Genomic DNA, 22,990 nt, shown 5'->3' with positions numbered 1-22,990 from the left:
TTAAAAAGGGAGCCAAAGTCTTTGTAAGATTTCTGCAAATTTTACCAAAGTTGGCGTTTGCTGTAAGAGAAACCTGTATTGGTGTCCCTCACCTCTGGGGAAACGCCTGGTGATTCTCAAGACACTACTTCCTTAGACTTGCAATACGGACTGCATGTGTAGCCTTCTAAACACTGTGTAACTTATCTTTCTAGGACAGTTGATAGTTGAATCTGCTAAAATATGGACTTCGTGAAAATGTATTATGCTATTGGTTTTAGCTTTGCATCATGCAAGAAATAGTAGATCTAGGCAAAACAATAAGATGATTAATTTTAATTTGTTCATAGGGATTTGTGTGAATCCTTTCAAGGAGGCCATACCTTGTTCTCCTTCCCCATGCCCTGTTCCCCTTCATCATACACCAATGGTTCCTTCTTTGGAACTTGAAATCTCTTTGGTTTGTTTTCTTTTGTGGTTTGTCTTCTGTGTCTTTTGTGTTCATTTGTCAGGTGGATACTGCGTGCAGTCAGTTTGTGGGTTTCTTAGTTACTAATCTGCGTGAACAGTCTAGAGTGAGCAGTCTAGATCGTCTGGATCGTAACTGACTTTGTGTCCTAGCAAATCTACAGGCAGTGAGGGACCGCTGAATTAATTGTAGCCAGGAATCATTTCTCAAAGGAAGATGAAAAGAGAACAAGCAAAAGAGTCACATGCCCATTCAAAACTGAATTTATGGTCTCACACAAAATGTAGTGTTAAAGAACTTGGAATATATGGTTTTGCACTACGTTCTGTAAATCACAGCTCAAAAATCCGGTGTTATCAGTCTTGCTTAGTTGGTTTCTGGATATCCATCCTTTGGTTCATTAAGTGGTAGAGTTGAGAACCAAGCATTGGAGTAGCATAAGCTAAAATGCTGGGATGGTGATGTGGTTCAGGATGCAGTTGGGTCATCTAACAGGCTATCTGAGAGAACAGAAATGGTCCAGTGGGAGAGGCAGTTAATATTCCAGAGAGGCAGTTAATATTCCAGAATACCAGACACAGAGGCATATTCTGTAAGTATGTTTCGACCCTGAAATTACAAACCAAGATACTCGATGGCTCAAAAATGTAGTCCTAGTTTTGTGGTAGTAAATAATTAACATAAGACACTATTTACTATAGTATTTAAGTAAGAATGCTATTGTTTTGTTTACCATCATGTAAAAAGCTATAATTACATGTTTCTTTTGTGGTTTTTTTTTCAGTTTGACTCTAGCAGAGTATCACGAACAGGAAGAAATTTTCAAACTTCGATTAGGACATCTCAAAAAGGTATGTATGTGGTTTCTTATTCTACGATTTCCTTTTACCATGACCAAAATCATAAAAACTAGTACTATCAAAATAAGGAGAGGGCTTGTTGAGCGCTATCTGATTAGAAAACAATACTAAAAGTGCTGTACAATTTTATGCCTAATAGTGGCTTTCCTTTATTTTTTTCATACAACTTAGCATAAATATGAAGTACAGCAAGTCCATCCAGTGTAACAGTGTACTGATTCCCTGAATGCATGTAACAGTGATGATGCCACCAATACTGCTCTTGTTTCAGAGCTGAGGAAGTGGAGTCAGCCAAGTTTGATAAATGGGCTTTTTACATTAGTTTTTGACCTTTAAAAAGGTCCAATTTACAAAGCATTGCATTTCTGAATGAATATCATGTTTTGATCATCTATGGTATCCACTTCAGTTGTTATCTGTTAGCATACTACCTACTGCAAGAGAGAATATAATGTTCCTACTTTTGTGGAAAATCTTTTCTCTGCATCTTAAATTATTTTTGCAGTCAGATATTTTACTCCAGTTTTTGACTTTTTTTTTGAATCCCATCATTCTAATACATCTGTGTAATAATTATGGTATTAACAAACTATGGCACATTGAAGCAAAGCTTTAGAGGAATAACTTGTGAAAAGGAATGACGGTTAGGAATAGCACCAGCTTCATATGAAATTCTGTAGATTTTTTTTCCCATGCTTTAACTTTTTTGAAGTCTAATGGAAATTTCAAGTGACATATGAAGGAAGCTGTTACAAAGTTGTTTAATACCTGAATTTTGTTTTCACCTTGAGCATCAGTGCTGGGGTACCCTGTGTAAGAAGGAACTTCCTCGACTAAATGCCAGTGGGGAAACAAATGTTATTTCTTAGCAAATCATGTTTGAATGTATCTGAAAATAATAATAAAAATACATACTTGCATTTGAATTCTTACGTGCAATACTTTGTTGCTAACTAAGAAAACCAGTTTTGTTATCTTCTTTTTATGTGGCTATATTTCTTCTTTAGTGTTTCTTTGCTGGTTACGTTTTTTTCCTGTTTCCTTCTGCATCTGCTGTTTTGCTGTCTGCTCCTCTTCCTTTTCACTCTCCAGATGCTTTCCTGGTACTCTTTATTTTTGGTGCCCTGTACATGCTGCTACCACCGGTTTTCTTTTTCTCCTGCTTCCCAGGAAATTCTTTTCCAGCTAGCAGCTTTGGTCCTGGAGAGAGGCTCTTGTTTTCTCACTTCCTTTTATATAGCAGTGACCTGAGGCAGCTAAGCTGGTTCATTCTTGCTTAAAGGTATTCACAGCCTGAGTGTCCTAAATAACAGCTGGAAACAATGCAACCAGCCAGTTCTCTTTGGACTAACATTGGCCTATGAACCACATTTTGAGAACCACTGAATTGCATAATATATGAACAAAAAAGCCCAAAAGAGGCATAACTGATGGATTTTTTTTTTTGTCAGCCTTTGGGAAGAACATAGACAATTGTGTGTGTGTAAGTGTGTGGCCTTTTGTTGGGGGGGAAAGGGCTAGAATTCTCTATAAAGGACTACTTGGTTATAAGGAACTGCATATCATTTTGAGGTATATAACAGAGAACTGCAAGGATGAATCTAAATATATATATATATAAAAAAAAAAGAGTTTAACATTGTATAAACAGGGGAAAAAAAACCAAACCTAAATCCTGACATTTTATGTTAGGGAAAACAAATGGTCCACCCAGATCTGCTAGCAGATTAGTGTTACTTAGTCCAGCTTTTAAATTATTAGGAATTTGATTTTTGTTTTCTGGATGGAGGTTCATCTAGCTTTTTATTTTGGGATGAGAGTGTTTTTCCTTAGTTTATAGGGGGGGATTCAGGGTATCCACTGAAATCATCTGGTCTGGACTCCTCAGCTCGTTGGAAATGTGGTCATTTAACGTGTGTTTTAGATTATATAAACACAGTTGTTTCAGGATGTGGTTTTATGATATACAGTGTTTGGAAATACCAGCTTTACAGCATTTTCTCTCCCTTCTGCTGTCTTCTGACTCCATCCCCTTGTGCCATGATTTGTTGCCCTCTTGCTTTTAACAGCACCGCCAGGTTGTGCAGGCACAGTATAAATTGGATTGGAGAACTGATCTAGCTTCTTTCAAAAACCAAACACGTAGCTTTTTGTGAGGCTTGGGGGTTTTTTTTGTTTTGTTTTGCTTTGCTTTTTAAAAAAGAAAAGACTGGTTATTTTTCCAGTTTGGTTCACCATGTGGCTGTACAAGAGGCCGTGCCAAAATAACAAGAGATGATGTGGGGCACTGCTTCCACTGGGACTGCTGCTAAGAAAATACATGTCAGATGCGAGGCCTGCTTTTTCCTTTTCAGCTAGAATAATTCCGTAATTATGAAATTTCTGATATGGACTAATTTTTTCTCCCCTTTATTCAAACTTCCAAGTTCTAGAGGTACTAACTCTGAAGTCGGATCTAACCCTTTGTACAGCATCTTTCAATGAGAGTACGTTTTTCACTTTGAGTATAGGTACATAGTTAGTCATCATGAATTCTTTACTTTTTCTAGAGAATCTGAATAAACTACTATTTCAGTGTTCTCTAATACACAACATGAAGATGAAATAATTTTAAGTGCTGGAATGAGTTAGGGAATGTGCTCATACCTGACATACCACTTTTGAAATCGCACTCAAAATCTGAGGCAATAAACATTCTGCATTTGTAATTTTAATAAGATACAAATGGAAAAATAATTTTAAATTAGCTTGGTTTTGGTGCCTTGTATCAACACCTTAAGAACGTTTCTGCTGTAATGACTTATTCTTTTATTCTTTTTTTGATTGGCACTTCAGCCTCAAAATATTTTAAACATCTTTTTCTTCATTTGTCGGTTTCTACAAAATCTGTAACTGCACGTATCTCAGTTTTTTCTTCTTTGTACATCAATTTCAGACCGCTTCCCAGATAATTTCTCTCCTTGGCTGAGGTACAAAACCCAGCTGCCTCTCATTTCAAATAGCATCCCTACAGTGCAGAACAAAACTGTGAACATCCCATTACCTGTGGGTTCATGGACAGAAAGGTTCCTTGAAACAGGCTTTTGCCTTATCTTTCTGAATTTTTCTGGCTTTAAGAGAAAAGCACAGCTTTCTTCTAGTTCAGCAGGGTTTTGTAATGTAATGTTCCTCCATCACCACTAGTATTGATGCAGGGGTAAAAATATCCTTTTCAAACGGGGAGTAAATGAGCTTTTATATTTCATTCTTTTCATTTGCAGGAGGAAGCTGAAATACAAGCAGAACTTGAACGTTTGGAAAGAGTTAGGAATCTTCACATAAGAGAGCTGAAAAGAATAAATAATGAAGATAATTCACAGTAAGAGACTTACTGTCTTAATTTTGTGTGTCTGTTTTTAAAGTAATGCTCTAAAATCACATTTTTCCTACAGAAGAGAGGCTTATTCGTAAATTTTTCTTTGGTTCTCTTTGTTTTTGTGTACATTTTAAACACCAACTTATTTAAACTTAAAAAAAATAGAATTAGTTATAATTTGGTAAACTTATGAATGGTTTTATTGAATATGCAAGAAATAACATATATACGCAGCTTATAGTGCAGGAGAGCGAAAAATTGCTAGACCATATTACTAGGCTAGAAAAAATACTTGTAAGGGAACCTAATGCAATTCACTTAGCTGGCAATAGTGCAAGAAAATGGAGAGAAGGTTTGATGCAACAGCAGCAATTTTGTGATGCAGTTAAAATTAATTTTGGTTTTATTGCACTGTAATTCCATTCCTACTAGGTACAGATACCTAGTAGGAAGAAGACAAATGCAAAGTCTTTTGTATTATGTGAAACGTTACTCTGTACTTCAGCTTGCATGGCAGTATATCATAATGTTAAATTGTTATTTAATACTAGCTATTACTATGTAGATTTGAAAGTAATGATTACATAACTAAAAAAATTAGTCCATTTTCCACGATGGCAAATACAAACACTAACACTACAGCTTTGCCAGCACTTGAAGCTGGCACTGTTGCTTCAAAGGAACTGGTTCTGCCTATCCCCGACTGCTTCATTATGCCCTTGCCCTCTTTCCTTTCACGTGCTTGCAATGGCATTTCTTTACCCAACAGTTGTTGGAAATTGGTCCAAGTTGAAACCAGTTCCTGTGGTTTCTTTTTCTGGATTAATTTTAGCCCCGTATCAATTTCCTGATCTAGTTCTTTGCCCCAATTTCAAAAATGCTTATGCTGCCATGAGGAAAGAGAGCAGCGCAAGGGTGGAATGAGCAGCCAGGGGGAAGGAGATGATGGGACTGGACTTCTTTCTTTTCTGCACTAGTAAAATGTTTATGAAATAGTAGCCTTAAGAATCCAGGATTTTATTTTATTTTTTACTTTTTAGACATAATAGAATTATATAGACTTTTAAACATTAAAGCAAGAAAATGTGAAATTGTGCTTAACTGTTTTAATGGTCCCCATACCTACCCTGCATGAATACAGAAAATTTTTGTTAATGTGTGGCTATAGGGCTAATTGATACCTAAATTGGTGTTCTGTTTTGGGTATGAAAAATAGTGGGTGTTGATGCTTACAATTTGATGTCAGAATATTTTTTTTTTAAAAGTAAGTGTCCTAAAACAGGCAGTTCTTGGCAAAGTTAAATGATAACCTTTTTCAATCTTCAGTGTTTGCATTAGAAAAAGGGGGGTGTTTTGGTTGTGTTTTTTTTCAAAAGGATCCTTCAACAAAAAGGGGTAAATGCCACAGAAAAGTGACAGGCTTTGACTGTGTAAATATTGTGTATGTGGGGCAAAGTATGTCCAAATCACAGGCCCAGTTGAAACCAGAGTTACAAAACGTGGACGAGCAGAATACTGCAGCTTCACTGCTCATTTTCTGCAGTCAATGTTGACACATTTTATGGTGCAGAATGAAAAGCTTTAAACTTGTGTGTTCATGTTTTTGTGGGAGTTTAGACTTGAGTATTTACCAAGGGGCCAAGCTGCAGCTTACACTCATAATGTAGAAGACAGAAGCAATGGAGAAGTAATTTAGATCTGTATCAGCTGCTGTCTTTCTTAACGTGCCTTGGCAACTTGGCCATTTGATAAGGGAGAGGGTTCTGAAGCGAAATAGCTGTTGGGTCCTGACTCAAATCCTGTTGGATTTTCAGCATCCAGCTGTGCTGTAAAGTTGAGCCCCTTTTTTTGTTCTAGCCATGTTTCCCTCTACCCGGGTCTGCCCTCCCCAAGGGTCCCAAATAGAAAGTAGGCAACAAACTCACCTGTTTGGGGTTCCAGCCTTGACAATAGAGTAGTAAATATTGCCCAGTTTATAGACTTGTATGTCTGCATGTGTTCCTTACGACTGCACTGGGATAACAGGACAAGTTGAGAGTGCAGGTTAGGGCATCCCCGTCTGGGTTTAGAGCCCACGTGGTGCTGGGGCTACCTGCAAGGTGCAGATTCTGAGCCACAGAGAGCCTCACACAACAGCAAAAGCAGCGGTAGAGAGCAAGAGTGGTAATGCTCACAAGACTGACCCTACTGGAGACATACAAGTAACAGAAGCACTAAGAAAATATGGATCTGAATTTGTTGAGTGTGATTTTAAAGAATTGGGCTACTGGTCACATGACATCAATTGCCTAATGATGCTACCTCTAAATTTGTTGTTTCTTCTATACTGAGTTCATTACTTACTGTTTATTATATTTTTTTAAAACATCTTTAGCATTGAAATACGTATTTTCATAGTGAGGAAGAGGAAAGTTTTATATTTAAAAGGGGCACGGTAAGCAAGAATATGCATCTTCCCTCAAATACTTGACTGTCTACCACCATACCTCCAAAACTGTAGAGAACATGGAAGGATGGGATGACCTATTGGCAGATTAGCTCTAAATTCTTCCTCAGAGTTTCTATGGAGTAAAATTGCCAGCTGGCCCTAGATTCATGAGGATATTTTGTCTCATCACTGCACTAGAAACGTGATGAGTATTCACCTCCCTTCCCCTGGTTGGATGGAAGGATGTATTTTGTCTGCTGCGCGTTTCAGGAGAGAGTACGGTCCTTTTCTCTGTCCTGCAGCATTATTTTGTGTTTGGAAGGCGTGTTTTCTTCTTGCTGTTGATTAGAGTATGAGCAGATATTTAGTCCTTTGGTGTGTTTTCTCCATATTGCTGTTTGTTATTTGTTAACTTCTTAGTGTTATGTAAAATCCATTTTGTTAAAAAAGGCAGGTATGTACAAGTCTGGTCACGTTTCATGGGAAATTGGAAGGATATCTTCCTCATCTGTTCTAGAAAGCTGCAGTTTGAGACTTCTTTAAAATTTGGCACAGCAAAGAGAGAGCCCTTGTATTGCATGTTTAAATTTAAGGGTGCTTGTCTTATCCTCACAAAAACAGAGAAAAATAACAGAAAGTTTGCCAGAACTGACTGGTTTGATGATGGTGTGGTCATAGCATTTGTACACTAAATAGCCAGAAAGGACTGAAGTTGACCATGGCGTATGGTCGTGCCATAAGGTTACACGTGGTGTAATATTGTTCAGCATATTACATATTACTAGTAAAAAGAAAGCTCCATTTGAGAAGTAATACTGAGAGGTTTATATTTTAGACTCTATTTGTATAGCTTTAATAGAATTACATGATTTTATTTTTTTCTTTCGAGATTTAAAGATCACCCCACGTTGAATGAACGGTATTTGTTACTCCATTTACTTGGCCGAGGTGGCTTCAGTGAAGTATACAAGGTAGAGTGTGCTGGGTCTGCTAAATCTAATGTTTGATCCGTGTACATTTGTACGTTTAATTTTCAGGGGAGGGAAAGGATCTAAATAAGTTGAAGGATTGTAATGTGGTATAATCTTTAAACAGTGGTTGAGAAAACTTCGATTAACCTGTGGAGGGAGGTAGCGTTACAATAGACTTGTCAATAGACTTGTGAATTGCTTGCCAGTGTTTTTTCCTCTCTTTATTGGGTGTTATTTTTATCATCTTTGATTATAATTTTCCCATATTTGTGGGTTCCTTTTTTTAGGCTTTTGATCTTTATGAACAAAGATATGCTGCTGTGAAGATTCACCAGCTTAACAAAAGCTGGAGGGATGAAAAGAAAGAAAACTACCACAAGTAAATATTAATGACTTATGCTTCGTATGTTAAATTGAATAGCATTTTATTGATCGTAGAAGGTTAATGTATCCATCTTCTTTTAGACATGCCTGCAGAGAGTATAGAATACACAAAGAACTGGATCACCCCCGGATAGTTAAACTATATGACTACTTTTCCCTGGATACAGATACGTAAGTACATAAAATGATACATTTTCTAGAACTTGGCAAGGATTTTAGTGCTGTATATTAGATAAACAGAAATTAAGAGTATTTGAACAAAAATAATATGTTCCCGCTTTCAGCCAAAGCGTTTAGGGTTTCCTTAAACTTTAGGAAAAACCAAAGCACGCTAGTTGCAGAATTTTGTCTCGGCTAAGTATTACCTTCTATAAAATGATGAAAACAGTGTTTTGCAACACCTGACTCGCAAACCCCACAGGATGTCCTGAGGGTGAAAGGGACATGCAGTGCTGTAATGGTTTTGGGCAGACCAACAGCTGCTGGAGGGCACCTCCGAAAGGCTGCTGTAGCTTAGACAGGTTTCCAAGACTAAGTGACATCAGGAGCATTATTAGCCTAAGTGTAACCCATGGCCACTGGGCTGCACCTCTTTGCATGAGATTGTCACATCTTAAGGGATAGGGAATATATTTTTCTATTGAGAAACGTGCCTACATAAATAAGGGGTTTTTTTAACTTAACCTCTCATCAATATGGATGCATTTTCTCTTTCAGTGAGTATGAATGTTCTGATGGGTGCCAGTTTTCATAAGCTAATAGTTATGCCATGCGTTCTATTAACAATTCCATTCATATAGTTTAATATTCAGGCAGCTGTTCTTAAACTTGCCATTCTCAAACTAGGTTGTCATGTCTCTGATTGTGCAGTTTGATACATTATTTAATTTTGTCTCTCTAAATTCCGCCTTAGGTTTTGCACGGTGTTAGAATACTGTGAAGGCAATGACTTGGATTTCTATCTCAAGCAACATAAATTGATGTCAGAGAAGGAAGCTAGGTCCATTGTAATGCAAATAGTAAATGCACTACGGTATCTCAATGAGATCAAGCCCCCTATTATACACTATGATCTTAAGCCAGGTAAATGAGGGATGTTACGATTGAAAAAGTAATCTTTTTTTTTTTTTGTTTGTACTTCATGCCTGAAAATAACCAGAATTATCTCTGTATGTCAGTCTTATTATAAACAACTGAAAAAGGTGTGTATTTTTCTTTCCAGTTTTATTACCAAAATCATCTGTCTTGTCTTTGGAAAAATGTCTATCGTAACTTTTCTACTTTGTATTATTTTTATTTGAATTTGTAGGAAAAAAATCGTATAGCAGATAGGATACATACATGGGTAATTAGCAATATGAACAGATAAGATCATTAGTTGGCTCAGTCGTGTCTGATCTTTGTGGAATGCTGATGTGTAAATAATTTTTCCCTTATGTATTTCTTATCCTGTAAAGGGTTGAAATAGATAATCAATCACTTCCAGCATCCCAGCATAAGCCCTTCAAAACAGGACTTTACTGAAGTTTTCTTTACAGTGACTAATAAGCATTGTCATAAACGATGTGTTCTGTCTTGGTTCCATGACCTTTGTTTTACCACCTTATATGAATGATGCTTGTGTTCTTCATGTACTTTATCTGCTGTGCTTCCAAGCCGGGGGGGGGGGGGGGGGGGGGGGGGGGATGTTTGTAACTCAGTGCCAGCCTGTTTGCTTGCTGCTGTGTAACAAATTGTTCGTATAGATTTCTCTCATATTACGGAATTGTACAGAATGTATTCTTAGTCTCATTAGTTTTTGTTCTCAGAGGAACTTAATCGAATAACTTTTATATCAAGAAATTATAACGCAAGTTTAACACAAGGAGTAAGACTCATAGTAGTGCAGCAAATTCTTGGCACAATTTTGTGGCATATGCAAGCCCTGAACTCTGTACTAGTGCTAAGTTTTGGTGTCTGCAGCGAGCTCCCAGCTAAGGGAGCCATCTCAGGTGACGATGATGATGATAACCTAGAGAGTTCCTGAGACTGCACAGGAATGTGTCCTGGGCAATCTAGACTTGAGGATATAAAGATGATGTAGAGTTGTCGCTTCGCCCCCATGAAGTTAGATGCTCCTGAAAATTGAACCTGGTTTTGAAAATAAAGCATTCTGTTAGCTTTTTTGAGGTAATTTATTTTTTTTTTCCCCTGGATAGGTAATATCCTTCTTGTAGATGGAACAGCATGTGGAGAAATAAAGATTACTGATTTTGGCCTGTCCAAAATAATGGATGATGATAGCTACGGTGTGGATGGAATGGATTTAACTTCACAGGGAGCAGGAACTTACTGGTAATGACTGGTTTGATTTTGTGCTTTAGACTCTGGGTTATTGTTCAGGTATCAGAAGTGCTCTCTTATAAAGCAAATTTGGAGAGAGCTAGGATTAAAAATATTAACATTGCTGACAAAGAAAGATTTTTGTGCGGTACTGTGAATGTTGATATTCCCAAATGTTAGAATGGTAACATAACCGGTAAGATGAAAGAGTGTGAGTGTGTGTTGTTTATCTTTATAAATATAAAATGTGGAGATGATCCACTATGATTTAGAAACATGGTTTGCCTGAAGAAGCAGGTGTTTAATCTTTGGCTGCAGGTGGTTGAAGACATTTGACAGAGCTATGATGATTAAGCGTGGGTGCTTAGTCCTTGGAAATCTTAGAGCAGGGATTACCAGCAGGTAATGTCCTTAGGACAAAAGAGTATTTACTCTTCCATCCTAAAGGTTAATGACAGCTCAGCAGCTGTGATTTGTTTTCTGTGTGCACTTGCACGCTTGTTCAAAAACCTGAAGTTTTAGAGCTACCGAACAGGAATGACAATAAGCATTTCATTGCTTACAGAAAAGCGGTTTCTAGAATTTGCTCTCTAAAAATGCAGCCTCTTCATGGCACAGTAGCGCTTTCAGCCTGGGTGCGTGGTAGCTGTGTCAGGGTGGGTGGAATGGAAAGCCCAAATGGGCCAGGTTATTACTTGTGAATTCATTTGCTCTTTCTCTCCTCATTCTGCCTGTAGCAAGATCAGAGTCAGGAGCTGAAACCTAATTGTAAACAGAGAAGCCAGTGTCATTTCCGCTTGCTCTGCAGCTTTTCCCGTGTTTGGAAGTAGCGTGTAATAAAGTTTTTGCCTTTTCCTTCAGTTTTTTTAGAAAAGAAGACACACATACTCTTGAGCAAATGCCAGTGCACACATGCTGTGAAAAGACAATTATCAAGTTGAAGCATTTTAGAAGTGTTAGGCTTTTGCTACCGTTTTTAATGCTTTACCTATTTAAACACCAATTTAAAGATTTTATTGTAAGAATATATGTAAAAAAATTTTGGCCTTTGGATTTCACCTAAAATGCCATGGGCACTAGTGGTGGTGTGGACTAAGAGATCAGAAAAGGTCCACGACCATTACAGGTTCATGATGAATCTCTGCGTTTCTAATTCACACTTTCTCTGACCCGAAAATCTTCCTTAAGGAGCGAAATGCTTTGAGTGACTTTGAGGTGAAGGATGAGTCTGTTCAGAGCAGATCGCGCAAACTGCTGGCAGCATAGTCCTGGAAGGGATTTCCTCAGTCACTGGGTCCAGTTACCTGCCTTTCCAGCCAGTTAGGTCGCATAATCTCTTTTGTAAACTTACAGACGTTTGTATTAAATTTAGTGTTTTGTCCCCAGTAATCTGATTTGAAGTGTGTTCCATAACCTCAGTTCTCTGATCATTAGAAACCTAATCTTCTAATTTACAGACTGTGTTTATTTGTGGCCAGTTTATACTTGTTTGTTCCTGTGCCAACACTGTCCTCCCTGAAGTAGATTCTTACCCTTCCTAGTACTTGCTCCGTGGTGTTCTATAGCCTTCAGTTTTTTCCCCCTGAATTTTATGCTCTCCGTTCTTCAAATCATTCTAGTAGTTTTCTTTTCACGTGCATCACTTTAAGCTCTTTTTTTCTTGATTTTTGTAATCAGCACAGTACACGTGTATTCCGTAAGAGATTTTATGATACAGTGTGACATTCATATTTGTGTTGCATTCTTATCTCATTTTTCTGCTTATTTCCATTTGCACAAATATTTCCATAAAATTTGTTTTAAAACCTTACATGCTGTTGACAAAAGAATGTCTAGTCTGTAGTTGCTCTAATAGTTTTTATGCCTTTATCAATTTTGGATGTTACAGTCAATACTACTTAACTGCCCCCATGTTGATAGTTTTGTTTGTTTTTTAAAGGAGATTCCATTTCACGAGTTCTTTTGTAATTCAGGAATGGCACTTCCTCGACTTTCAGCTTTTTTAAGTATGGCTTCCTGTAGATTGTAGGAATGGAAATAGAAATCACCTTTGTCTACCATATGCCCCTCTGCTTAACGTCATCATTCTTACTAAAAAACTTTGGTAAAGGCTCTTTAAGCCATATCGACATTATCTTTGATTCCTAACCTGGCCTTGCCGTAAAATGCTCTATATAGCTTTCATCTTTTCCTGCTCTGATAGACGGAGAAGGTTCATATTTAACCAAGGATCCCGGTTTAAAAAAAAAAGTGATAACTGGTGATTTAGGTAAATATTTGTGCTTGTATGAAATAGACCCTCTATTTGACTGACTTGCTATACAAAAAAATGTAATGTCAGTTTTGATGGGTGTGTAAGGTGTTGGAACGCGGATCATAAGGCAACTGTACAGTTGTCAAAAGATGAGAGATGTGTACGCGAAGTGTTTGTATAGTTTGCTGTTTATATGAGATCTCGTGATGCTGTACATCCGCTTGCAGACACTGAGATGCATGTTTTGTTTTCCAGGTACTTGCCTCCAGAGTGTTTTGTAGTTGGCAAAGAGCCACCAAAGATTTCTAATAAGGTTGACGTGTGGTCGGTTGGAGTAATCTTTTTCCAATGCCTTTATGGTAGAAAGGTAAGGAAAACGTTGTTTGAAGATCTTAGAGTTTTAGAGTAAATGCCTGTTTCTGGTAGCCTGTGAACTATAGTTATAAAGACGTAAATCTACATGGAAAATTACTTGTGTTACTTTTTGGTGGTGTGTATTGATATTGCAAGAAATGTAGAAAGTCTTGACTGAAGCTTTTTTATTTACCGAATGGTTAGCAGTTTGTATTAACACTGCAACAACTTACTACAGCATAAATATTTATGAAATCAAAGTAGTTGCATAACTCTCACGACGAAAATCGTGTGCTTATTTTTCAGCCATTTGGCCACAATCAATCACAGCAAGATATCTTACAAGAAAATACAATATTAAAAGCCACAGAAGTTCAGTTCCCTGTCAAACCTGTTGTAAGCAATGAAGCCAAGGTAACTTTCTGTATGATCTTTGAGTAACAGTTAAAACATTTATCATAAAGGATTCAGCCGTAAAATTGCCATTAACTTAAGAATACTGTGGGACGAGTAACTAAACGTGTAGGAAAACATAACAGAGAGCTAGTATTTTGATGTTTTTATTTAAGCAAATTTCTGTGACTTCTCAAAATCATGTCCTTCAAAGTGAGACTATATATATATATATATATATTTTATATATATATTTTCTAGAAATTTGCAAGTGGTTTGAAAGTAGGCCACCTCAAAAATTATCTGCTTTGCTTTTTCCCGAAGGCCCTTCTGTGTCTCACTAGAAGTTCTTGTGAAACGCTTCTGCTAACAGTAACAAGCTCTTTCTGAAAATAGTGAAGGTTTTTCTCTGCAGCCTTATGGGCTTGAAGAACTATTTGACTACCAAATACCTGGAGGATATGCCTGCTAACGCTCTTCCCCTTGAAAGGTCATAGTATGTGTGTATTGCCTCAAACCTAAGTTTGAAACATAAATTCTTAAGATTGAGAATCTCTAAGATATGTTGATGCTGATTCAGGAAATAAGACGTCCAAAATCGTTCATTTGCCACAAAGGTGTGGATGGCAATGTTTCCTGTATTTAAAAATCTTATTTTGAAACATCTGCAGCGTCAACCTCATCTCCACGGACCAGCTATTCAGAAACAGATTAAGGTGGTTTCCCAAATGATTGCTGCCGAGACCATCCGTATCGCAAATCCAGTTCTGTGAATATGGAAGAAAAGATTATATATGTGTTACTTGTTTGTAAAACTGTCCCAATTTTTGAAAGATATATTCCTGGCTAGATGCAGCAGAGATGTGCTCGTTGAAAAATATGCCAAGACAGTAGAATGCCTGTTCAGATTTCAGCAACTGGTTAAATGTATTTAGATTTGCGACACAAGCTGCAAAAAATTTAGGAATGTTAAGATTTAGCTTTTAAAGATTAAAAGGAAAGGAAGCCTATTTCTAGAGGCTGTAGGTTCCCAGGAAAATAAGTCTTTTTGGTATGTAAGCCTGCTGTTACAATTTGTGGTATATTTCTGTTGGTTATATTTTCTAAAAGTAGTGTTAGTGAGCGAGTTGCAGTTAAGTTATGAAAGTTTGGTTGAAGAATTGTAGTTCGCCCTGGGATTTTTGCTTGGTGGAGTGTTTTCTTTGCTGTTTTTGCCATTTGGAAAAATCGTGTCCCTTGAACGCATGGCATAACTGATAACGTTACATGTTAATAGTTTATATCCCTGTCTTCTAACTTTGCATTCCGTTGTCATCAGTAGTTTTTATATAGAGGATGTCGGGAAAGAGTAGAGAGTTCAGCATGGAGAACTGGCAACTTATTTTACATTTTCTGTGTATTCCGTGTTTTGTTTGTTTGTTTGAAAGACTAAAATAAACTTTCAGTGTTCTCCACTCTTATTAACATTGTCACGATAGCTGTAAGAGAGAGGGAGAAATTGTTCTCTGGTGGAAACGCTATAAAACAATTTCAGACTAACTTGTAAATTCAGACCATTTATGATGACTGCGTAGAATCCAAATTGTCTTACAGATTTATAGGCCTGGCAGCTGAAAAGAACAGCTTGTAAACGGAAATTCTGATTTGGAAAACATGGAGATGAAATAAATATGGAACCTGAAATGACATTGTTAGTTTTCAGACTGTAACTCTCCTTTGATCCTCCTCATTTTTTCCTATTTTCTGCAATGTTCTCCTTTGCATCACAGCAGTGTGTCTACAGTGGCACAGAAGCATGAAGTGTTTGACAAATATTTTAGACACAAACTGTTACTCCAAGGATCTTGCAAACAACCCTTACCAATTCATTTGTTAGGAAGGATATATTGTGAAGAATTTGATTAAAATCCATAATGTCTAAGAACATGTGAATATATGTATTAACAGATGTGCATGATCTTCATTCTGTACCTTGTTCATGCTGGATATGTAAATGATAGAAGTAAATTCTAGGAGGATTCTTTGGAACTTGTGTCACAGATATTATTTTTTTCCTTTAATCTTCAGTTTTTAATTGGAGCAAAGAACAAACAGCTGAACAGATTTATCAAAGAAAAGATATGTAATTCTTTTAAATTAAGTTCTAAATTAAGTAATGATGTGCTAATCAGTTCTGTAGCAATAATAAGGATTTTCTATCATTAAATGCTGAAGCCCGAGCTCTCAGGAGACCAAATGTTCTGTGTATGCTAGACGTAAGACTTGACAGAAACTTTCAGCACAAAATGATTGGCATACATCCTGTGGACCTAAACGTAGGATAACAGTGTCTCAGGAATAGTCCCGAAGCTAGATACAGAATTTTTCAATTTATTAGATATTTTTAAGTGGATGGGATTGAGGTTTTTTTCTGGGAAAGGAGTTCCAGCTAGGTAGTGGTTTCCCAAATAGTCTATTAGTTATTCAATACCTGTAGATCATTGCAACCACCGCTGTCAAATTTCGCATTTGGCTCTATTCCTTCCTGGCGCGTGTGGTAACACCTGCTTTCACAGGTCAGCTAAAGCGTTGAAATTCTGTCCCTGCGTCTTCCATCTACTCTTCGTCTACCGCACAGCGAATGGTTGTAGAAGCTCCATGGAGCACCTTTATACTTTTTCAGTCTTCTGACATTTGCCTTCTGGTTTTTACTAAAACGTTCAGGGATAACGCATGCAGAATTCTAATTGTGTGAGATGCTGAGGTTTTACTTGGAAATATAGTTCCTAAACATGGAAATACGTATTTGAAGTGTGATTATTTGAAGCCAATTCATTTGCTGATTTTTTTTTTTCCTGCTGTGACGTTACATTTTTGATTGGACTCGGTAGTAAAATGTTACGCTGTCATTTGAATTGAATTACAGAAGAAGAACAATTTGTTTAGAAGCTAGTCTGTCCAGGAGGACACGCGTATTTGCTTGTGAGCAGACGTAATTATTTGGAGAATGGGATTGTAACTTTTTACGTTGCTTTTCTAGGCCTTTATCAGACGCTGTTTAGCATACCGAAAAGAGGATAGATTTGATGTCCACCAGCTGGCTAACGACCCTTATCTTCTCCCTCATATGAGGAGATCAAATTCTTCAGGAAACTTGCATATGACTGGGTTAGCGGCATCCCCTACACCGCCTACTTCAAGCATTATTTCATACTGAAATTTCGGCACCCGAGGAATGGCATGATACCTTTGTGTAGTTTCCAGATGCAGAAGTTGAGCTTGAAAGCATTTGAGTGTTTTTACACAGGACAAGTTTGATAACCGTGTTTTCAGACTGAAGTCCTCCTACGTAGTGTCATTTGTATGATTGGGATGGATCATGGACTGTGAATAAATGTACCCTTCTGAGAAATACCTTTAAACGTTGAAGGATGACACTGCCTGTTACACACTAACAGGTATACTGTGTTTAAGACTGAAGATAAGGTTTTTAGTTTTTTTCTGGGGAACATTGTAAATAATCTTTTTAATACTTAAAATACATTTGGTCGATACTGGAAAGTTCTAACATGAAGGGTAGTTTTTCATTATTTAAATAAAAAAAAGGGTAGTGAGCAAATTTGAAAACACAGGAAAAATTCCGTGCCTGGTTATAAACTAAATAAACTGCCATCTTTCCAAGACATTGATCTTTTGAAACCAAAGTAAGGAGTGTGAGACGGTCAAAGATATGTTCTGTATCAGATTCCTCAGATAAAATTGTAGTATTTTATTTGGCAACTCAGGCTTGTACCTCCAAAAATGTGGTGGTGTTTCACTGAATTTAGATTGGAAGGGTGATATGGAATTCCTGGTACTTATTTCTCAAACAGATTGCTAATTTTTTTAAATCCGCTCAATTTTCTAAAAATACTGTACTTGCTGTGGTATTGAAACTTGTGAAACTTTCCAGGCTTCTCATAAAAGCAAGCAACAGTATGAAACCAAATGCAGACAGGTCATGTATAATGTTCTATGCAGGAATAATGATAAATTCCCTTCTAGCTCTATTGTAAATTGTTGTACAGATGTCACATTTTCAGTTAAATTTCAGCGACTTATTCCTGTACAAATGTTTAAAGTATGGCTTTTTCTAATTGGATATTGTATTTTTTTTAAGTCTCCCTCAAGGCGCTTTTAATTGCTGCTAAATGACGTTGCTTTTCCTTTTTGCAAAAGACTCAAATGACCTCCTTAAGGTGCAAGTCAACTGTACGTTATAGAGAGATTAAGAGTAGGTAATTCATTAACAATCAAGGCATGTAAAACAGGTCTGTGTTGGCAATATACAGTACAGTTCTTTCAGTCAGCTTATTGCGTTCTCAACCCCGCAGAGCGCATTGATACTGGATGTAGAAGTTGCTCACGGTTATTCTCTATTCCGGGAAGTTCCTATCAACAAGGAAATGTTTCTTGTGGCTTGTACAGATATTTTGAAATGTGAAACATTTTCTAACTGCCTTGTATGGTAGAAACTTATTTTTCAGAACAGTGTATCTCTCTCCCATTGACTATTCTTTTTACTATCCCATTCTTGATGCTGAATACCTATATGTAATTTTGTCCACGTTGCAGAAGGAGGCTGTATTACCACAGGTTTTCATTTAGTATTGTACAGTTAAACTGTTGCTCTCGTTTCCAATGTTGCAAGCCATTTTGTTTTCATTGTATATAAAGAAACATTAACTGTCTCTTTAAGATGCTGCTGAAATTGTAGAGAATGTAGCCAAAACAGTAATAAACAATGACAGTTGAAATTTCAAGGTTTTCGTTGCGTGTTTTTGCATTTCAGTGAAGGGGACGAATCAGCTAACCGTATCACTGAGCTACACCGAGCTATTTAAAGGAAACTCTCTTTAATTACAAACAAAAGGCCAATAATAGAATAATTAATTTAAGTAATGTTGGAGGTGAAAGGGGAGGATTCCGTGAAATTTAAAACATCTGTTGTAATGAAGTAACCAAACATCATTTCACTGCACAGACCTCGCAGAAACAGCTTTAAGTATTTCAATGAGTCCTTCTAGAATTCTTTAACCGTGGAATAAAATTAACTCATAGAACAAAATCAGACTCTAATGGTGGCTCTTTCTGCCATATATTACACCAGAGTACTGGGACTGCATCCTTTTCACCCTCTACAGCGGAAGGCCGAGTGCAGGGTCCAAGGAGCATGTGCCGTAGCTGTAGGCTCACATTAGATTTCGTTCCTCCTTATTCTGCATGTGTTGGTATCGGAAGTTAAATCGAAGGATATTTTGCCCAAGGAAAAGATGTAGGATTGTGTTAACTGTATTTTTATTGATCAGGGTTGCCCCTAGTAAGGGCAATTTTGGCAATATATTAGAGAACTATTTAAGTGACTGGAAATTTTACAGCTACCTAAAATAAGAGGGCTCATGCATTGCAGTAATTACAGACTTCCTGGTGTTATCATCTGGGAATAGGCTGTTGTGGCTGAATACATGGCACTTGCTCCGGCTTTGCAAAGACACGTTTCTGAAACCTAAACATTCACTTTAAACAAAGTTCCATACGGAAATACATGAAAGAAGAGGAGAATCACCATCTCATCTTTTGAATCAAAGTTGTGAGGTTTTTACCTCCAATACACACAGTTGTGCTTGTGTTAGCATCTGACAGTACTGGTAATAAAAGTTTTGTGTCCCCACATGGAGCCGTTCTGTGGTCAGAAGAAGACACCTTGAGTTCGTGTGTTTGGTGCCTGGTATTCAGCAATTTGCGCTTGGGATAGAAATACCCTTGAGGCTGAGCTTGGAAACCCAAATTACTGCTGCTTGTGGAGGAATGCTGATCCGCTCCTAGGTAATTCCTGCATCTGTTCTTCAGTCTGCATTTCATGCACATTTTACTAATTTCATCGTGCGTCATCCATCACTAGATTTCCTAAGCTCTCTCCTGATTTAGCAGCAGATAGACAAAAGGAATGAAGTTAAACTTCATCGGGCAGTTTTTAATGAACCTTGGGAAAAAAAGGCTTGCTTGACTTAAAATTCATAAATACTTTAAAATTTCTGCATTTACTGGAAGATGCTAACGTACTACTTTGCTGTATAATAATAGAAACAAAAAAGTATGCATGGAACAGAGGTGACTGTAGGAAAAGTTTTGCAGTTTTAACTATAATTGTAGTGCTACAGGTCATTGCAGCCAGAATTAACAATGGTTGGCTTGTTTCTGAAAAACAACCATGTTTTGTCGCTGTTTTGTTTTATTTATGTTTGCACTGAAGTTGTCCAGGTTTCAGTGTGGAACGTTATTCACCCTTAACTTGGTCAACGCGAGTTGGTGGATGCCGTTTTCCGGGGCGGGGGCTAGTTAATGTTTTAATTTTCTAAACAGTGCTTTTAGCGCTCGTAAGAAGATTGAAAGGGCATTGCCTTGCTGGCTGCCTGCCCGAGTGCTATTGACGGCACACACCATGGCTGTGAGCGAACCCGCTGCATAATTAGCGAGGCGTTCGAAAGCCCACAGAGCCGCCAGCCCTCTCGGTATGCGGGTCACGGGTGGGCTGGGTGCCAAGGGGTGCGGGGACCCCATACTCAGGCATGTCTGAAAAATAAGCAAGCCCTGGAAAAGAAAACACGCCCTGGGATTTGAAACATCCCGGGTGCTCTTGCTCCAGCTCACGCGTCTTCCTGAAACCGCAGGCCGGAGGCAGGGACACCATCCTGGCCAGGCCCATCTTCCCCATCCCACAGCTCTCCCCGCCATGCAGGACACGGCGCATCCAGTCTAGTGAGGGGATGCAGGTCCCCAGTGGCGCTGCTGCTCCAGGCTTGCTCTGGATTTCAGCTCCGCTGTCCCTGTCGTGGCACAGAGGAGCTGTAGCAGCCAAGGGGCCCCATCTTGGGCGGGTGGTGGCAGCCACCCCCCTCCTTACGTGCCACCATGTTTTCTACAGTGGGCTGGAAGGGTGAGGGACACTGCTGGGGGTTACAAGGGGCAGCCAGGCGAGAGGGGTCTCTGGGACAGATTTCTCTTCAAATTACCCCCCGGGACTTGCTGGTTTTCTCCAGAAGGGGGAGATTGCATTGGGTAAGGGGTCTGGGGAGGGTGTCAGGGCAGGGAGGGCCTCAAAATGTGGGTGACGGAGTGGTAAGAGAGTCTCCCGATTTTGGTGTTTGAGACATATCAGTCTCACAATTGCTGTTGTATTTTTTAAAAAAATTTTTTTTTCTGCATATCAACTGCTCTCCGAGGGAGGACCCCGGTTTCACAGGTGAGGGCTGCCTGGCAGCACGGGCTGACAGCGTTTCACCGTTGGGGTCTCACACTGGGTGCCCACCGGCCTGCCATGTTCTGCTGCCGCAGATACGGGGCCAGGGCACTGTCATTCCCGCGGTCCCAGCGCGATCCTGCCGTGGGCTCTGGGGTGTAAACACCTCTCCTGAGGCCTGCAGCATGCCCGGCTCCAGGCAGCCGTCGGATTGCAGAGTTGAGGACTGTGTTGTGTTTGTAGGTAAGGTGAGACTGCAAATGTTTTCAGAGAGGTAATGAATAATCCAGCCATTTCATGTCTCTGTGACCACAGATTGATTAAAGGAGTCTAACAAGATAAACAGAGCTTGCTCTGAGTCACCAACCAGGGGGCCTGATGTCACGTACCTGCCACCTGAGGCTGATGTGTTTCCAGGTGCCCTTTCCACAAACAAAACAGGTTTTACTTGGTCCCCAGTGCTTACTAGGCAAGGGTCCCTGAAAAACTCTCTAGTCTCTTCCAATACCCATGTTTGGGTCAAGTTTACTTCTATCCTTACAAATTTGTCCATCTTATTCTTAAAGATGCCCATTAGTGGAGGCTGCATTACTTATCCAAGCAATACTCCAGTTTTTCCTAGCATCCTGTCTTTCTTGCTGTTTATTTAGCCTATTATTTCCAGTCCTATGTGCTAAGACATGAAGAACGGTTCCCTGCCATGTGTAGGACATGAGCCTCGCTTTCTGTGCAGCCGCCATGTATTTAATTTTGAACATGCAATCTTCTTGAGTACCCTTTGGAGTTAAGACTATTATTCGCTGAGCAAGTGAGGTTCTTGGATTATTTATTTCAGATACTCAACTCCTAACAGAATGCTAGGGAAACTCTTGCTGTTGAAGAAATTAATTTTTTCTATTTTTCTTTAAGTAATTGAGTCACCTTGCAGTCTTTTCATAGTGCTACATTTCCCAAGCCAGTAAAATTCTGTGCACAAATCAAAGGAAAATGCTTTCCCTGGAAATCTCATTTTGGATGTTGTGTCTCTGGAGCTAATCAGATATCATTAAGAAATTACACGATGTTTGAATTTCAGATTCCCCTTTTATAAATCTGTGGGTATATTCTTCTGTGCATCATTAAAATACAGGGACTTCCTGCTTAAAAAGTGATAGAGATCAAATCCACATTTGCCATATCCTCAGAGGATGTGCTACTATCAGACCAGCAGGTCAGCTAACAAAGCAAGCTGTTTTCTTGCTTTTGCGTGGAAGCTGTGCCACGGTATTCAGCAGAACATGACTCCATGGCCCAGTGAAACAAGTGTTTCCCAGGAAGAGAATGCCACGGCCTCAGCCCTGAGCCTGGTACTGTTTCTGTAGTTTGCTGGTTGTGCTTTCAGTGCAAAAAACATAAGCAGTCCCTGAACGTCACCTTTGTGTTTGCTGTTACTCTTGGGAAACCTGTTTACTCACACACAAGGTTCGAATCAGTTTTGCAGGTGTCCTGGGGTTGTGGCTTCTTGTTATTTTTAGTATTTCTAGTATTTTTCAGTTGTGTAATTCCTCCCTTCACTGAGACTGGGATGGTCCTTAGTAGAGTCATTGACTTCAGTAAGGTCTGGGGGTGCAGATCTCCAGTTCCTCCTGTTTATTCCCCAAGCTGCGTGCATTGGTATACGTACACTTGAGGTGGTTGTTCTTCTGGTTTTCATTTTGGGAGACAGCTAAGGAACATTTGTCACCGCTCTGGCTGGCCTGGCTTATTCCCCACTTGGTTGCAATGGCGTGAGGGTTGCTACTTTGTACCCTGCCCTCCGAGTCCTTCAGTTTAAAGCCCACCTTACCAAGTTGGCCAGCCTGCTGACAAAGATTCCCTTGCCTCTCCTAAGCAGTGGATGCCATCCCTCCCTAGCAGGCTATAGTCAACGAAGAATATACCGTTGTCATAAAAGCCAAAATCCTCACAACGGCACCAGCCATGA

At 38.8% G+C, this 22,990-nt stretch overlaps 1 protein-coding gene across 7 annotated transcripts in view; it reads left to right on the top strand.

The window, feature by feature from the left end:
• TLK1 (tousled like kinase 1) overlaps positions 1-18,543 on the top strand; it is a 97,769-nt gene extending 79,226 nt beyond the window's left edge. For all 7 annotated transcript variants that reach the window (XM_054207916.1, XM_054207915.1, XM_054207914.1 and 4 more), the window contains 10 exons: positions 1,233-1,299; positions 4,569-4,666; positions 7,981-8,062; positions 8,350-8,441; positions 8,528-8,617; positions 9,360-9,529; positions 10,645-10,780; positions 13,278-13,389; positions 13,683-13,790; positions 16,789-18,543. In XM_054207916.1, the coding sequence (XP_054063891.1) occupies positions 1,233-1,299; positions 4,569-4,666; positions 7,981-8,062; positions 8,350-8,441; positions 8,528-8,617; positions 9,360-9,529; positions 10,645-10,780; positions 13,278-13,389; positions 13,683-13,790; positions 16,789-16,965 (1,132 nt within the window). In that variant the 3' untranslated portion in view covers positions 16,966-18,543. The remainder of the gene's footprint in view (positions 1-1,232; positions 1,300-4,568; positions 4,667-7,980; positions 8,063-8,349; positions 8,442-8,527; positions 8,618-9,359; positions 9,530-10,644; positions 10,781-13,277; positions 13,390-13,682; positions 13,791-16,788) is intronic.
• The last annotated feature ends 4,447 nt before the right edge of the window (positions 18,544-22,990 follow it).

This window comes from Rissa tridactyla, chromosome 7, assembly GCF_028500815.1.
Source record: "Rissa tridactyla isolate bRisTri1 chromosome 7, bRisTri1.patW.cur.20221130, whole genome shotgun sequence".
NCBI lineage: Eukaryota > Metazoa > Chordata > Aves > Charadriiformes > Laridae > Rissa > Rissa tridactyla.
This window is presented reverse-complemented; position numbering and strand designations above follow the sequence as displayed.